Genomic DNA, 18,585 nt, shown 5'->3' on the forward strand with positions numbered 1-18,585 from the left:
AAACTTGTTATCCCTCATTCCAGGGCAAAACTTTTTTTTGTCAAATAAAACAGATTATCTTTGCCTTTGAAATAAATGATGATGAATCTTAACATCTGCTGTTTACAGCTAGTAGGTTTTGGGGATTCAAGGTCAAAGAGGACTTTTTTTGGATGTGCCGACAGGGGAGTCTATGTTTCCATGTGGGGGTGTTGAGCTCAGACGGTCTTTATCAGTGATTTCAGCTGGTCTCTTTTGTAGAGGTGTATGATCAGGAAATTAGGTGTTTTCTTCAGCTGAAGCTGGTGAAGGCCCTGGGAGCTAAAAGGAGAGAAGGAGATGGAGCTCTGTGGAAGGAATGTCTGGCTCCACTCATGAGTGGTAACGTGCTGTGTCGGTACCTAAATGCACCGTGCAAAGAGAAGGCTTACCGTCATGGGCTGGTTCAGACTAGGAAATGTTGATGCTAATACATTGTAAAAAAGAAGACATTCTTTTCATTTCTAATCAAGAATATCTGGAATTAGATGGTAATTTTACAGAAACAGTTTGGGGAGAGACAGAGGGAGAGACAGAAGAGGGGAAAGGCGGGAAATACAAAGATCTCGGGGGAGTCGGCTTGTGGCTCTAGCGAGGCAGCCAGTAACATTCTGCATTTGCTCCAGTTGTCTTGTTTGTGAAAGGTGGCAGATGTTCCCTGATCACTGTGAGCTCTACCCTGTCCCTCACGGGGCAGATGGGGAAGCCAGGGGCCTCTCCCGTCTCCTGGGTGCTAGCAGTAGCCTGGGACCAAAGCTTAGCTCCTGACCTTGGCCCTCGCTGCTTGCCCCAAGGAAAGGCTTGTCCGTTACTTTTGGTGTGACCAGGACTCTGGCCCAGTCTTTGTTTACAATCTTTGTAATAATGAATAAATAAATATTCTTTAAATACCTATTTGAAAATTTTCAGCTACTTGTATTTATCTCAAGACAATTATTATGATGATGAACACTTTTAATTTTTATAACTATAACTGATTCTCAGTTTTATGGTATTCTCATAGATTTCTAATTGAGAAAGTAAAAGGTTTCTAAGTGATTTTAGCTTTCTTTTCCCATTTCTATGTTGTGTCAATCCTTTACTGGTAGGATTGGAAAATAATATGTGTCATAAATATATGTGTCATAAATATATGACACATTGCCATTTAAAAAAAACATTTTCCTAAAATAAACTCAGTAATAGATTAGCTACTACTTTGGCAACAGGAATTGGGTTTTTCTGTCATATTTCGTATTAAAATATTGCCATTTTGCAGTTAATTAACTTGGTGATGTGAAGCCGCCTTTCATTGTTAGCTTATTTTTTTTAAGATTTATTTATTTATTTGAAAGGCAGAGTTACAGAGAGGCAAGGCAGAGAGAAGTCTTCCATCCACTGGTTCACTCCAAAAATGGCCACAACAGCTAGAGCTGGGCTTCAGATCATATAAAGATTTCAGATTTATAAAGCCAGGAGCTTCTTCCAGGTCTCCCACGTAGGTGCAGAGGCCCAAGGACTTGGGTCATCTTCCACTGCTTTCCCAGGCCATAGCAGAGGGGGGATCAGAAGTGGAACAACCGAGACTAGAACTGGCACTCATGTGGGATGCTGGCACTGCAGGTAGTGGCTTTACTGGCTGTGCCACAGCACCAGCCTCTGTTACTGTACTTTTTTTTTTTTTTTAAGATTTATTTAATTTACTTGGAAGTCAGAGTTACACAGAGAGAGGAGAGGCAGAGAGAGAGAGAAGTCTTCCATCCACTGGTTCACTCCCCAATTGACCGCAATGGCCAGAGCTGAGCTGATCCAAAGCCAGGAGCTTCTTCTGGGTCTCCCACATGGGTACAGGGGCCCAAGCACTTGGGCCATCTTCTACTGCTTTCCTAGACCATAGCAGAGAGCTGGTTTGGAAGTGGAGCAGCCAGGTCTTGAACCAGTGCCCATATGGGGTGCCAGTGCTTCAGACCAGGACTTTACCTGCTATGCCACAGCGCCAGCCCTGTCTGTAACTGTACTTTGACATTATCCATTGATGCCCTTGGGCTGTGGTACGCAGAATAACGCTGCCCCTTCCCCAACCTGCCCAGATGTCTACGTTCTAATCCCTGAAGCTGAAGCTCATGGGTATTTTACTTTACGAGGCATTAAGAGCTTTGCCGATTGGGTCGTGTTGATGATCTGGAGATGGATGACTGGCCTGGGGGGTCCAGTGTAACTAAGAGTATTCTTGGAAACAGGAGGGAGGAGGGTCATAGTCAGAGAAGATGCCGTAACAGAAGCAGAGTTTGGGGTGAGCACAGGATGTAGGGATCCTGTTGAAGCCTGAGCTGCCCAGGAGCAGATTCTGCTCTGGGGCCTCCAGGGGGAGCCTGATGGCAGCCCTGTGACTTGCAGAACTGTGAGATAATTGTGTCGTTGGTATGTCGGTGATTGGTGCCGATTTGTTACAGCAGCAGTAGGAAACAACACAGGGGGCATGTGTGGTCTCATCTTTTTGAGAAAAAAATATCACAAAGCAATAGTGTATGATTTATAAAGCTAGTTACTCTTCTATTTAAATGTAAGCTTTAGGAAGACATAGGGACAGGTCTACAGGTACACCAGAAGTGCAGGTGGGGCCCAGGCATGTTCAGGATTAAATGGAAGAGCTGGAATGAGAGTAAAATATTCTTACTCCCAGTTTTAAATTGTTTCTAAGTTGTCTTTGATTTTTTTCACTAAAAAGATGTTAGTAAAATTTATTGGGAAGCAAATTTTAAAATGTATATCATTTTTAAAGTGTTCATAAATGTCAACTGAGTTGTGTGTCCTTTCTGGCATCAGCTCCTGCTGACCTTCCACAGAAGTGGACCTACACTGCTAGTACCCTCAGGTACCCAGCAGAAATAAGTGTAAATTCTCCCTGGAGGGAGATAGCATCATGCGAGGTATCATCGAATTTCTAGATGGCAGCATTACAAGTGCAAGGTCCAGAACCAGTCAAAAGTAACCAGACATGCAAGCAGAGAAGACAACACGAACAAGAAACAACAGACAAAAGGAACAGATCCATAGGAAATGTGGTGTAATTAGATCCAGAAGTTGTATTAACTATGATAATATATTTAAAGTAATTAAAGACAGAATGAAAATTTTCAGTGATGAAAACTATTTTTAAAAAACAATGCAGGGGAGCCGGCGCCGTGGCTCAATAGGCTAATCCTCCACCTTGCGGCGCCGGCACACCGGGTTCTAGTCCCGGTCGGGGCGCTGGATTCTGTCCCGGTTGCCCCTCTTCCAGGCCAGCTCTCTGCTATGGCCAGGGAGTGCAGTGGAGGATGGCCCAGGTGCTTGGGCCCTGCACCCCATGGGAGACCAGGAAAAGCACCTGGATCCTGGCTCCTGCCATCGGATCAGCGCGGTGCGCCGGCTGCAGCGGCGGCCATTGGAGGGTAAACCAACGGCAAAGGAAGACCTTTCTCTCTCTGTCTCTCTCTATAAAAAAAAAAAAAAAAAAAAAAAAAACAATGCAGGGGCTGGTGCTTTGGCGTAGTGGGTAAAACCACCACCTGTAGTGCCAGCATCCCATGTGGGTGCCAGTTCAAATCCTGGCTGCTCCACTTCTGATCCAGCTCTCTGCTATGGCCTGGGAAAGCAGTAGAAGATGGCCCATGTCCTTGGGCCCCTGAACCCACATGGGAGACATGGAAGAAGCTCCTGGCTTCAGATTGGCTCAGCTTCGGCCGTTGTAGCGATTTGGGGAGTGAACCAGTGGATGGAAAACCTCTCTCTCTCTCTCTCTCCTTCTCTGTAATTCTTTCAAAATAAATCTTAAAAAAATTAAATAAACCTAATGAATGGATTTAACAGTATGTTAGATATAACTGAAGAAAGAATGATCTGGGAAATAAGTCAGCAAAAAATAACCCAGAATGAAGCGTGGAGAGACAAATGAGTATAAAAATACAGATACCAAAGAGGAGCTATGTTCATTTTCTACTGCTGCATGGGAGATTACCACAAACTTGGTCATTTAAAGCAATCAGCATGTATTACCCCATAGTTGGTGAGCTCAGGCATCTGAGTGGGTTCGCTTGGGTTTTCTGCTCAGCATTTCTCCTTGGCTGAAGTCCGAATACCTCTCATGTGGAGGCCCTGGGGAAGCCTCTGCGCCCAGACCCAGTCACGTTGTTGGCAGAATATCCTTCTTGGCAGCTTCATGTCTGCCAGCCAGAGGCCTCTCTGTGCTCCTAGAGGTTGCTTGTTTCCCTCCTCAATCTTAGAGGTGGCAGTGGCAAGCCCGGTCTTTCCTCTCTTCCCAGCGGCCGGAGCAAGCTCTTCCTTCACAGGGCTCACATATGTTAAGGGGAGGAAGCTTAACACAGAATGACCTCTGTGCAGAAAGCTAAAAAATTAAGAAAAAACCCCAAATAGTGATGAGGTATACCATGTGTATGACATACTTGGTGCCAGTTTTCAGGCTTGTCAACAGATTGAGTATAATCTGAATCTCAACAGACTTTTATTTAAAAAAATGAGTTTAACAAGCTGATATTAAATTTATGCTCATAATGTAAAAATGAATGTCCTAAAATGATAAAGATACCCTTTAACAAAGAAGAAGGACTCGTATCAGAAATGAAGAATTACCAGAACCTTTGGTGATGAAAATGTGTGGTGCAAGGAAAGGCACACAGATACAGATGGGCTTCTGATTTCAGATGGTGGTGGCCTTTGTGTTAGCTTTTTGTAACCACAGCAGAATATATGAGGCAAGTAACTTTTTTTTAAGATTTATTTACTTATTTTTACAGATTTATTTATTTGAAATTCAGAGTTACACAGAGAGAGAAGGAGAGGCCGAGAGAGACTGGTCTTCCATCCGCTGGTTCACTCCCCAGATGGCCGCAATGGCTGGAACTGTGCCAATCTGAAGGCAAGAGCCAGGAGCTTCTTCGGTCTCCCATGTGGGTGCAGGGGCCCAAGGGCTTGGGCCATCTGCCACTGCTTTCCCAGGCCATAGCAGAGAGCTGGATCAGAAGTGGAGCAGCCAGGACTTGAACCGGCGCCCACATGGGATGCCGGCACTGCAGGCGGTGGATTTACCCGCTATGCCACAGCGCCAGTCCCCAGCAAGTAACTGTATAAAGAGAAAAGATGTATTGAGTTCACAGGTGTGGAGTTAGTCCAAGATGGGGCAGCCCTGTTGGTTCGGGCTCTGAGAGGGCAGTGGATGGCAGTGGCAGAGCCTGTGTGAAGGAAGGATCACGTGCCGAGCCGAGAAGCAGAGAAGTGGGTGAACCCAACACAGGCCTTTTTATTTATTTATTTATTTTAACAACAGTCTCCTGAGAACTCAAGAGGTTACTCAAGAACTACCTTCCTAGGCTCATCCGTGATGACCCGAGGAGCTGCCACTGGGTTCCATCTCCTACAGGTTCTAACGCCTTCCAGTGGTGTTACCCTGGGGACCCAGCCTTTAACACATTGGATGATGAGGATGCCTAAACTCCTATCTGAACCAGAGCAGCCTTACAGAGCAGTGGGGAGAAGACAGGCTTTCAAGGAGCAGATGAGTATTCAAATGGGAAAAGGTGAAATTACAGGCAAAACAGTCTCAGGTGACTGGCTTGATGTGTAGGGAAAACAATAAAACCTATTAATGATACTATGGAAGATGTTCTCCATGATCTTTGGGGGCAAAGAAGGGCTTTAAACAAAATATAAAAAGTACTCATAAAGGAATTCATCATAAAAGATTGACAAATCTGTATTAAAATTATGAAAATCTTTAAAAAATGTCATAAAGAAACAAAAGACAAGCATATGACTTATATAGGAGCCAGAGTTATGGCACATCGGGTTCAGCTGCTGCTTTCGATGCCTGCATCCCATATTGGAATACCAGTCCAAGTCCTGGCTGCTCAACTTCTTTTTTCTTTTCTTTTTTTTTGTAAAGATTTATTTATTTATTTATTTTTTACTTATTTGAAAGGCAGAGCTACAGAGAGGCAGAGGCAGAGAGAGAGAGAGAGAAGTCTTCCCTTTGCTGGTTCACTCCAAATGGCCGCTGGGGCCGGGCTCCACCTTTGATCCAGCTTCCTACTGATGCCTCTGGGAAGACAGCAGATGATGGCCCAAGTACTTGGGCCCTGCCACCCATTGGGGGGACTCGGGTATAGTTCCTGCCTCAGTTGGCCTTATTTAGACCTGGATATTTCAGCCATTTGGGAAGTGAACCAGCAGATGGATGATATATCACACTCTTGCATGCTGTTCCTCTCTGTCTCTCTGTCATTCTGCCTTTCAAATAAATAAATCCTCAAATTAAAAATTAAATGACTTACACAGTCATTCATACATCACATATGAAGAACTCTAACCAGGAAGACAACCAAATAGTAAGCAGTTCATCACAAAAGAGGATGCAAATAACAAATCAACATAGGAAAAGGTACTCACTGTCTTTATTATTTAGGGAAATATAAATTAAAACCACAATGAAATCCCACTAGACATGCAACACAGTGGTTAAAAGCTAGACTTGATAATGCCAAGTGTTGGGGAGGATGTGGAACCACAGACACACAGCTCTCAGACGGATATGGCTCTCACAAGCACTGCTGGCAGGCCTAGGAACTGATGGAACCACTTGGGAAAAGAGTTTGACACCTACTAAAATAGGATGCATGCGTTCGCACTGTCGGCTGTGTGGTCCTGAGAACTTGCATGCATGGGGCTGCAGAGCTAAGTGCAAGAAATGTTTATGACAACATTTTTTGATAATCACTTAAAAACAGCCAAAATACCTGCCAATGTAGTGTGATACTGTCATGCAAAGGACTGTTACAGCCATGAGACGAGATGAATTACAGCCTCATACGCCATCAGCTGGTGTAAGAAGCCAGACACAGGACATTGCAAAAAACAGGCAAAAATTAACTATGGGAACTGGAGGATACATCTTTGGCTGGAAAAAGCGGGAAGTGGCCATCATGAAAGCCAGAAGTGATCTGTAGTAGGCAGGAGGAACAGTGGTTACTAGAGAGTGGGAGGGGCGTTGGGGACTTCGACAGAACATGGCTGTTTATGATGAGGCATTGAGCTCAGGAATGAAACAGAAGCATCTGGCAAGCACCAGGCATCTCTCCCTTGCAGCACTGAGCCCAGGGTCAGTGGGGCAGAGCCTTTCACGTTCCAGAGAAAGTGGATTTTCCACCTAGAAGACGGTTATTCAGGGAGAGGGCACAATCCGATCAGTTAACCTTCCAAAGGCTTTTTCTGAGGGGATTCTGGACAGTGTAGCCCAGCAGGGAAGATAATACAGGAATATGTGTACAAGAAGCAGCGGAGGCCAGTGAGAAGAAATCCCAGGGTAACAGCTGTGTGGCAGGCTCTGCAAACCCCAGGAGAAAGGTCTGCAAACTGTGGAGTGGATCCCAGAGAACACAGCACATGAGTGAGGAGCTGAGAAGTGCTGGTCTGCTGACAGGCTAAAAACAATGTTTTTCTTCTCTTAATAAGAAAAACAATTTTCCCAAATGTGGGAGAGGCCGGCGCCGCGGCTCAATAGGCTGATCCTCTGCCTACGGCACCGGCACCCCGGGTTCTAGTCCTGGTCAGGGGTGCTGGATTCTGTCCCTGTTGCTCCTCTTCCAGTCCAGCTCTCTGCTGTGGCCAGGGAGTGCAGTGGAGGATGGCCCAAGTGCTTGGGCCCTGCACCTACATGGGAGACCAGGAGAAGCACCTGGCTCCTGCCTTCGGATCAGTGCTGTGCGCCAGCCCCAGTGTGCCGGCCGCAGTGGCCATTGTGGGGGTGAACCAATGGAAAAGGAAGACCTTTCTTTCTCTTTCTCTCTCTCTCTCACTTTCATTCTCACTGTCCACCCTGCCTGTCCAAAAAAAAAAAAAAAAGTGGGGGAAAGATAGAAAAAGTCGGGGCTTTAAAGTAAAACTGATTTTTCAAAGGACATGCAAGGCCAGCACTGTGGCATAGCGGGTTAAGCTGCCGACTGCAGTGCTGGCATCCCATATGGGTTTAGGTCCCTTTCCAATTTCTGATCCAGCTCTCTGCTGGTGGCCTGGGAAAAGCAGCAGAGGGTGGCCCAGGTAGTTGGGCCCCTGCTACCCACGTGGGAGACCCCGATGAAGCTCTTGGCTTTGGTCTGGCTCAGCCCTGGCGGTTGTGCCCATTTGGGGAGTGAGCCAGCAGATAGAAGATCTCTGTCTCTTTGTAACTCTGACTTTTAAATGCTTAAAAAAAGAAGAAGAAGAATAAGAAGAATGTGATGTTTGAGCAATTGACAGGGTGTAAGAAAATGGAATCCTTTTGCCCTTGATGCTGGGAATAGTCTCATTCTGTTAGGAGTGGCAGCAAAGGCCATGTGTCATGTAGAAGTTGAAGTCAACCCCAGTTCTGCAGCTAGTGATGTCACAAATGCATGCGTGTTTTCTCTGACGCTCTCTCTCCCTCTCATGGTTTTCAACTTGTAGACACATCCTAAAGAAGAAACACAAAAGGCTGAATTGAATATACAAAATGACTGTGTTCTCAGACTTGACCTGGGGTTTTAGAGGGAAAGAGAGAGAACTGAGAGCTGGAGGAGGAGGAGGTGGAGTCTAAGAGGCTCGGGTTGCTGCTGGGGAGGCAGGAGTTTCCTCTGAGAGCTGCTGGAATGAAAAGTTTAGGCTTGTTATTCAAAGTCTAAAGGTAACCCAGGGGAAAAAACCCCTTGCTAATGTAAGAACAGAAAACTGAGAGGTGCTAGAGATTTGAAGTAAGTGGGTGACTCCTCACTTTTCATAATGGGGAGAAAGTAGCTAGTTTCTAAAGTTGACAAATAAAGACACTGATGAATAGAATAAAACTAGTAGAGTGAATTCTTTCAAGTTAAGAAGTAACCTCAAGAAACACAAACGCGTAATAAGTGGAGACTGTGCTCCTGGCATTGGCGCTGGGCGTGGGAAGCCTCTCTTCACTCAGATAGTTGATCTGGCTCATTGTGGACCCACACTTATTTTAAGTTGACAAATAAAAGTTATAATTATCACATATAACATACCGTTTTGAATTATGTATTCATTGTGGAACTGCTAAATTAAGCTAATTATCCTATGTATTACTTGATACTTTTTTTTTTTTTTGTCCTGAGAACACTTACAATCTTGGCAGTTTTCCGGAATATAATACATTGTTATTAACTGCAGTCACTGTGGTGTACAATAGAGCTCTAAAACTCACTCCTCCTGTCTGAGAAACATAAATACAGACAGAAAAATGTGTATGTGTGCATTAACTAATGGTTTGTTTCACAAATAGGTTTACCTGCAGTGCTTTGTATCTCATTTGAATGGCAGAGTTAAATTTGGGCATGGGCCGGCACCACAGCTCACTAGGCTAATCCTCCGCCTTGCGGCACCAGCACACTGGGTTCTAGTCCCGGTTGGGGCGCCGGATTCTGTCCCAGTTGCCCCTCTTCCAGGCCAGCTCTCTGCTGTGGCCAGGGAGTGCAGTGGAGGATGGCCCGAGTACTTGGGCCCTGCACCCTATGGGAGACCAGGAGAAGCACCTGGCTCCTGCCATCGGATCAGCGCAGTGCGCCGGCCACAGTGCTCCAGCCGCGGCGGCCATTGGAGGGTGAACCAACGGCAAAGGAAGACCTTTCTCTCTGTCTCTCTCTCTCACTGTCCACTCTGCCTGTCAAAAAAAAAAAAAAAAAAATTTGGGCATGAGCTCTACATATTCCTATGTGCGCACACATAATGTGAACTGAATTAAATCAGCCCAAGACATGGAGGTTCTGGTATCCTAAAGGCTATAGTAGGCTGTCCTCAACTCAAAGACAGCTTGAAGAATTCAGTTCAGCGTTGTTGGGAAAAAAAAATACTAAAAGAACATTAGTATCAACAGTGTTATAAACTTAAGAGAACAGATGAGACCCTGTTTTAAATGGTGCTTAGATTGGGAGGTGGCCTGGCGAGCAGGCGGAGGCGTTGACACTGACGGGACATCAGTACCAGCTTGTAACCTGGCAGTGTGTGATTGGGCTTCACAGTTTTTCACATCTGTTTTCTAGAGGAACGCAAGCACTGAATTCCAGCAGAGAAGTGAGATGCTGGACTTTGTTCTTCTTTCAGCAGGATGAGGGGTGTTTTTCAGTGGTATGTTAGGGATAGATTTTGATACCTTGGGTACTTATCACAAGCTGAGGTTTCAGCTTCTATTTTCTTTCTAGATCCTTTTGCCTGGGGAAAATACTGTCATAATTTAGCATTATTATATTCTTGTCATGAGCAAAATTTCACCATTCCCTCTGCTGCAATACTCCAAAATATGTTTATCTTTTCATCTGTGATGGCAAGGACCAGTTTTTTCAACCTACTGACATGCGTAAACTGAAGATTTCATTTCTTAACCAGTCTCACATGCTTAGTGTGAAATTACCTGCTTCTGAAATACTAATCTCAACTAATAAGGTGAGAATTGGGTGTGCCAAGTATCCCTGAACCCCATGCTAGTGCAGCACCAAGGTCCTTGCCTCTGTGAAGAGTTATCCCATCCTGAGCCAGTCACCCCCATGCCCTCCACCTGTAGAAAGATTTTCCTTATTTCTTATGCTTTAGAAAAATAATACATTGAATGTATATTCTGCATTTCTGTTTCTTCCAAAAACCATCCTAATAGATTGATTATTCTATTTCCTAATTTATAGTGCTGCTTTTGATACAGTTCTTGGGATAAATGTTGCAGTCAAGAAACTAAGCCGTCCTTTTCAAAATCAAACTCATGCAAAGAGAGCTTATCGAGAACTTGTCCTGTTAAAGTGTGTCAATCATAAAAACGTAAGTCCTGCGCCTGTTTGCATGCTTTGATGTTGTCAGTGATAACATGGTTTTCAGAGCGTTGGGAGATACACGGAGTTCAGACACAAGGTAAACGAATGACAAAATGACTAATGCAATGCCTGTATTTTACTGATAAAATTCTGAATTTACATTAGAGAAATGGAAGTTATTGAAGGCATCATAATCCATTTGGGAATCTAGGTCGCTCTGCTGAGGGAGAGGAGCCAGTTAATCCCAGAACCGCTTGCTGTCCACTCTTTCTTTCTCTGTTAAATGGGAACAGGATCCATCCAACCAATAGAGAAACAACTATTTCTTAGGAAACTTGTTCTCATAGCAGCTTTTTTCCTTGCATACAGACACTTCAGGTTTTTTTTTTTTTAATATTTATTTATTTTATTTAAAGAGTTAGAGAGACAGAGAATCTTCCATCTGCTGGTTCACTCCCCAAATGGCTACAACAGCCAGAGCTGAGACAGGCCAAAGCCAGGAGCCAGGAGCTTCATCCGGGTCTCTCATGTGGGTACAGGAGCCCAAGTACTTGGACCATCTTCTTTTGCTTTCCCAGGCCTTCAGCAGGGAGCTGGATTGGAAGTGGAGCAGCTGGGACTCAAACCAGCGCCCATAACAAGTGCCAGCATCACAGGCAGTAGCTTACCCCACTATGCCGTAATGTTGGCCCCGATATTTCAGGATTTTTTTTTTAAGATTTATTTATTGGCCAGCGCTGCGGCTCACTAGGCTAATCCTCCGCCTTGCGGCGCCGGCACACCGGGTTCTAGTCCCGGTTGGGGCGCCAGATTCTGTCCCGGTTGCCCCTCTTCTAGGCCAGCTCTCTGCTGTGGCCAGGAAGTGCAGTGGAGGATGGCCCAAGTGCTTGGGCCCTGCATCCCATGGGAGACCAGGATAAGTACCTGGCTCCTGCCATTGGATCAGCGCAGTGCACCGGCTGCAGCGTGCCGGCCGCGGCGGCCATTGGAGGGTGAACCAATGGCAAAGGAAGACCTTTCTCTCTGTCTCTCTCTCACTGTCCACTCTGCCTGTCAAAAAAAAAAAAAAAAAGATTTATTTATTTATTTGAAAGAGTTACAGAGAGAAGGAAAGGCAGAGAGAGAGAGAGAGAGAGAGAGAGAGGTCTTATATGCTCTGGCTCATTCCACAACTGGCCACAACAGCCAGAGCTGCGCTGATCTGTAGCCAGGAGCCTCCTTGGGGGTCCTCATGCGGGTGCAGGGGCCCCAGGACCTGGGCCATCCTCCACTGCTTTCCCAGGCCATAGCAGAGAAGTGGAGCAGCCAGGACTTGAACTGGCTCCCACATGGGATGCCGGCACTGCAGGTGCTGACCCCACTCACCATGCCACAGCGCTGGTCCTGACGTTTCAATTTTACATGCATATTCTTATTTGATATTGCATTCTATATAGCTATACTGGGCATGTCCTCAGAAATCAAAACACTAAATTTTAAGAAGAAATAGTATGTTCTTGAAAATGAGGTTGTATCCAGGCACACTGTGGGTCACTCCTGTTGTGCTCTCTGAGCATCACTTTGATGAAATCATGAAGTGGCAAATCTGGAACAGATTACATTAAACTCATGTTTCCCTTTGTTTTTACACCTACGCTGACTCCTCCTGGTGAAGGGAACATTAAATACAAAACCAAGATAGGTTCATTATTTTGAGTCTGTGGTCCGAGTTGGTTTTACTATCTCCAGCAAGTGCTTTATTTAACTTATTTCTTAATTTTTTTCCCAAGTTATAAGAAAATGTAGTTATTGTTTTTAAAACTCAAGCTATATAAACAAGAAAAAAAAAAATCTCAGAACCCACCACCCACAGATCACTCACATTAACATGTTGGTGAGTGTTCTTAGGCTTGTGTGCAACTGTACCTAAGTGAGATCAGTTGTGTTACCCTTCCTCCTGCTTTTGTTGCCCAGAGAATATCTGTGGCACTCATATGCTTTAAGGAAGAGAGAGAGAAACCATTTTAAAAAAGGCAGCGTAGTATGTACAATAATTTACTTAATAAATCTCTTGTTGTTAGGTAGTTTTCAGCTTTCCTCTGTTATAACCAATACTGTACTGAACAGTACTGAAATTCACACTTGTCCCGTGAATTACTTGGCTAGGATTGCTGGTGAGAGGGCAGGCCCCCTGCTTGTTTTAATAGATGTTGACCTCCAGACAACTGTCAATTTTACACTTCAATTAAGAGTGTCTGAGAAGGCCGGCGCTGCGGCTCAACAGGCTAATCCTCCGCCTAGCGGCGCTGGCACACCGGGTTCTAGTCCCGGTCGGGGCGCCGGATTCTGTCCCGGTTGCCCCTCTTCCAGGCCAGCTCTCTGCTATGGCCAGGGAGTGCAGTGGAGGATGGCCCAAGTGCTTGGGCCCTGCACCCCATGGGAAACCAGGAGAAGCACCTGGCTCCTGCCTTCGGATCAGCGCAGTGCGCCGGCCACAGCGCGCCAGCCGTGGCGGCCATTGGAGGGTGAACCAACGGCAAAGGGGGACCTTTCTCTCTGTCTCTCTCTCTCACTGTCCACTCTGCCTGTCAAAAAAAAAAAAAAAAAAAAAAGAGTGTCTGAGAATCTCTTTCACAAAAATCCCCTCATACTACATATTATAGATTTTTGTTTTATTTTTGCCAAGCCGATAGATAACAAATGCTATTTTATTTTTATTTGTGAAGTTCAGTTTATTTCCATACATGTATTAGTCATTTATTTTCTTTTTTTTTTAATTTATTTAATGAGCATAAATTTCCAAAGTACAGCTTATGGACCACAATAGCCTCCTCCCCTCCCCGTGTCTTCCCTCCCATCCACAACGCTCCCCTCTCCCACTCCCTCTCCCCTTCCCCTTCACATCACAATTAATTTTCAATTATCTTTATATACAGAAGATCAATTTAGCGTATGTTAAGTAAAGATTACCACATTTTGCTCCCACACAGAAACATAAAGTGTAAAATACTATTTGAGTACTAGTTATAGCATTGATTAAACACCTAAGAGTAATTGTGTATTAATTACAGAGCTCAACCAATAGTTTTAAGTAGAATATAAAATGCATCTTTTGTATTGTTGTGGCTTCCCCCCGACCTCCCTCCCTCCCATGGCCCTCCCCTCACCCACTTCCTCTCACATCCCCCCCCCATCACGTTTCATTTTCGGTTACCTTCATATACCGAAGATCAATTTAGTATATACTAAGCAGGGATTTCAACAGGTTGCACTCACACAACCGAACCAGGTATAGGGTATTGTTCGAATAGTAGTGTTGTTTTTGAGTTTCATAGATAAACATATTAAGGACAGAGATCCTGCGAGGGGAGCATGAACCCAGTGACTCCCGTTGTTGATTTAACAATTGGCACTCTTATTTAAGTCATTTATTTTCATTTGTTGAGAATTTGGTTTTCATGAACTTTGTCCATTTTTCTGTTGGATTGTTAGTCTATTCTTATGCGTTTGTAGGAGGTTTTTAGATATTAAAGCTATCAATCTCACTTTTGTTTCCATTTCACATTATTTATATTGTTTTTGCCACACTGATTTTTTTTGTAAAGTTTATTTTTGGTTTTGTTTTAATGTTATAAAATCTCCTAGGTTTCCTATCATGCTTAAAAGAGACCTGTATTTATCAGGATTATATTAATGTTTATCCATAGTCAAATATTCTGTGGTTTCATGTTTTAGATTTAAGCCTTTGTTTTGCATTTATCTTGTGTTGTATTTGAAGTGTGAATGTAGTTTTGTGGTTTTTGCTTTGGTCAGCCAGTAACTCCAGCCTGCGCTACTGAATAATGTTTTCCTTCGTCATTTGAAATGGCTGAGGGGGTGCCTTTGATGCTCAGACAGTAGAACTCATTGTCTCAGCCATGGAGCCTGTTGTGGGGTCAGCCCAGCTGCCCTCTTTGAGTAAATATATGATGTTATGAAGTGTTCCATCCTTATCAGAAGAAAAATGTGAGCTTAACTGTCAGGTTTCAAAAGTTTATAGAAGGCCAGCGCCGCGGCTCACTAGGCTAATCCTCCACCTTGCGGCGCCAGCACACTGGGTTCTAGTCCCGGTCGGGGCGCCGGATTCTGTCCCAGTTGCCCCTCTTCCAGGCCAGCTCTCTGCTGTGGCCAGGGAGTGCAGTGGAGGATGGCCCGAGTACTTGGGCCCTGCACCCTATGGGAGACCAGGATAAGAACCTGGCTCCTGCCATCGGATCAGCGCAGTGCGCCGGCCGCAGCACTCCGGCCGCGGCGGCCATTGGAGGGTGAACCAACGGCAAAGGAAGACCTTTCTCTCTGTCTCTCTCTCTCTCACTGTCCACTCTGCCTGTCAAAAAGAAAAAAAAAAGTTTATAGAAGTATATACGTAGTACTTAGGCCTTCAGAATTGAGAAGACTGCTTTACTTAATATTTTTCAATCCATAGTTTCTTCTTCTTTTTTAAGTCTAGAGACCAAAAGACATTATATAAGGGCACTTCAGAAAGTTCATGGGAAATGGAATTAGAAGGTGTTTATTTTGCTGCCAAAAAATTTTTGAAATCCATAGAAAATGAAGGACCTTCATAAAATTTATATAAAATGAGTATTATGAAAAAATGCATAGATTTCAAAAATTTTTGCACCAAAATAGAATCAGTCTGTCTGTCTGTCTGTCTCTCTTAAAGATTTTATTTAATTGAGAAGCAGTGTTACAGAGAGAGACAGAGACAGAGAGGGCTTCCATTCAATGTTTCACTCCCCCAGTGGCCACAAAGGCTAGACCTGGGCAGATCAGGAGCCAGGAGTTTCTTCCAGGTTTCCCATGTAATGCAGGGATCCAATCACTTGGGCCATCATCTACTGCTTTCCCAGGCCATAAACGGAGAGCTGGATCCAAAGAGGAGTAGCCAGCCGGGATAGGAACTTGCATGCCATAGGTGGAGGCTTAGCCTACTACGCCATAGCGTCAGCCCCTAGGATCTCTTAATTCCATGTTCCATGAGCTTTTTGAAATATTGTCATATGTTTGAATTCTGTTATAATAATAGAATTTACTGGGGACATATGCAAGTGATTTGATTTAAAGTACATATTATTTTTCAATTGATGTTGAATGTTTTTCAAAAACTATGTAAGAAATAAAATGTTTCATAAAAGCAATAATAATAAGGAGAATAAGAAACACTGAGTTCTACTTTGTTTTTTTTTTCCAGTTTTATTACATTTTAATGCTGTTTAATTTTTATACTCAAGCAGTCATGACATAATATAATTAATTTTCTCTTTTCAGATAATTAGTTTGTTAAATGTATTTACACCACAAAAAACTCTAGAAGAATTTCAAGATGTGTAAGTATCATTTAATTCAATAACTCACGATGCATCAAAAACTAAAAATTTATTCTTTTTTTTTTTTTTTAATTTTATTTGAGAGGTAGAGTTACAGACAGTGAGAGGGAAAGACAGAAAGAAAGGTCTTTCCTCGGTTCACACCCCAAATGGCTGCAACAGCTGTGCCAATCTGAAGCCAGGAGCCAGGCACTTCCTCCCGGTCTCCCATGTGGGTGCAGGTGCCCAAGGACTTGGGCCATATTCCACTGCTCTCCCAGGCCACAGCAGAGAGCTGGACCAGAAGTGGAGCCATCAGGACTAGAATTGGCGCCCACATGGGACGCTGGCACCACAGGCAGATTAACCCACTGTGCCACGGTGCCGGCTCCCAAAAACTAAAAATTTAGAAAAAAGAAGTAACTATAGATGACAATACATTTTTTTAACTTTTATTTAATGAATATAAATTTCCAAAGTACAGCTTATGGATTACAGTGGTTTCCCCCCCATACCGTCCCTCCCACCCGCAACCCTCCCCTTTCCCACTCCCTCTCCCCTTCCATTCACATCAAGATTCATTTTTGAATCTCTTAATATACAGAAGATCAGTTTAGTATACATTAAGTAAAGATTTCAACAGTTTGCTCCCACACCGAAGCATAAAGTGAAAAATAATAGATGATTTTTTAAATGATGATGAAATCAGATCAGACCTATTGTCATGTTTAATCCCAGTGAGAGTCAAGTTGGGAATTGATAATTTCTTTCTTTTCTTTCTTTTTTTTTTTTTTTTTACAGAAGATCAGTTTAGTATACATTAAGTAAAGATTTCAGTCGTTTGCACCCCCATAGAAACACAAAGTGAAATATACTGTTTAAGTACTTGTTATAGCATTAAATCTCAATGTACAGCACATTAAGGACAGAGATCCTACATGAGGAGTAAGTGCACAGTGACTCCTGTTGTTGACTTTACAAATTGACACTCCTGTTTATGGCATCAGTAATCTCCCTATGCTCCAGTCATGAGATTCCAAGGCTATGGAAGCCTTTTGAGTTCTCCGACTCTTATGTTGTTTAGACAAGGTCATAGTCAAAGTGGAGGTTCTCTCCTCCCTTCAGAGAAAGGTACCTCCTTCTTTGAAGACCTGTTCTTTCCACTGGGATCTCACTCACAGAGAACTTTCATTTAGGTTTTGTTTGTTTGTTTGTTTGTTTGTTTTTTTACCAGAGTGTCTTGGCTTTCCATGCCTGAAATACTCTCATGGGCTTTTCAGCCAGATCCGAATGCCTTTAGGGCTGATTCTGAGGCCAGAGTGCTGTTTAGGACATCTGCCATTCTATGAGTCTGCTGAGTATCTCGCTTCCCATGTTGGATCACTCTCCCCTTTATTTATTCTATCGGTTAGTATTAGCAGGTACTAGACTTGTTTATGTGCTCCCTTTGACTCTTAGTCCTTTCATTATGATCAATTGTGAACTGAAATTGATCACTTGGAATAGTGAGATGGCATTGGTACATGCCACCTTGATGGGATTGAATTGGAGTCCCCTGGTATTTTTCTAACTCTACCATTTGGGGCAAGTCAGCTTGAGCATGTCCCAAATTGTACATCTCTTCCCTCTCTTATTCCCACTCTTATGTTTAACAGGGATCACATTTCAGTTAATTTTCAACACTTAAGAATAACTGTGTATTAATTACAGAATTAAGCCAGTCATATTAAGTAGAACAGACAAAAAAAAAGACAATACATTTTAATAATATAGACACTTTTCTCCATGGAAGAGAAATACTCAGAAAAATGGGTGTGAACAATTATTGTGCCTAGAGGGTGTTGTGGTTTGCGTGTCTTCCAAAGGCCCATGTGTTAAAGCTTTGATCCCCGAATCATCTGTGAGTGGGTTAAGCATAGAACTTACTAGACTATGGTGTCTGAAGGTGGCATCTCAGAAGGTGAGCAGATTGGGTTAGGTTGTGGGGAGAGCCCCTGTGGCTGTGTAAGGAGGCACCCGGGACGTGAGGAAGAGCCTCCTGCCCCTCTGCTTCCTGGCTCAGCAGTGCCTAACCAGCGGGGGGCTCTGATCTTGGGCTGTGAACTCCCCAACTGGAGCCAGAATCAGTCTTTTTCCTTCCTAAGCAGCTTTTCTCAGGTGTGTTAGGTAAAGTAATAAAAAGCAGAGTAACAGGGTTATCATCTCCACCACAGAGAAAGTACAGCTGGGGAATTCTCCAGAGTGGCTGGGACCCTCCGTGCTGCTGCTCCTCTTCCCTGAACTGAACACTTTCTCCAGGCTCCAATAGCCAGGACTGTAGCATGCAGGCCTTTACAAGTGTTATTTGAGATGATATATCACTAAGTGTTATGTCCCCAGAATCTTCAGTGGAGTTACCTTACCAACAGTGAGACAGAATAGTAGCTGACTAAGGCGTGGTGCCA

The 18,585-nt window shown here is 43.9% G+C and overlaps 1 protein-coding gene across 10 annotated transcripts in view; it reads left to right on the plus strand.

The window, feature by feature from the left end:
- MAPK9 (mitogen-activated protein kinase 9) overlaps positions 1-18,585 on the plus strand; it is a 56,248-nt gene that overhangs the window by 12,280 nt on the left and 25,383 nt on the right. For all 10 annotated transcript variants that reach the window (XR_011389921.1, XM_070076504.1, XM_002721307.5 and 7 more), the window contains 2 exons: positions 10,692-10,821; positions 16,104-16,162. Coding sequence is in view for 8 of the 10 variants with exons in the window: in XM_070076504.1 (XP_069932605.1) it covers positions 10,692-10,821; positions 16,104-16,162 (189 nt within the window). In the remaining 2 variants the exon portion in view is untranslated. The remainder of the gene's footprint in view (positions 1-10,691; positions 10,822-16,103; positions 16,163-18,585) is intronic.

This window comes from Oryctolagus cuniculus, chromosome 6 (genome assembly GCF_964237555.1).
Source record: "Oryctolagus cuniculus chromosome 6, mOryCun1.1, whole genome shotgun sequence".
Taxonomy (NCBI): Eukaryota; Metazoa; Chordata; class Mammalia; order Lagomorpha; family Leporidae; genus Oryctolagus; species Oryctolagus cuniculus.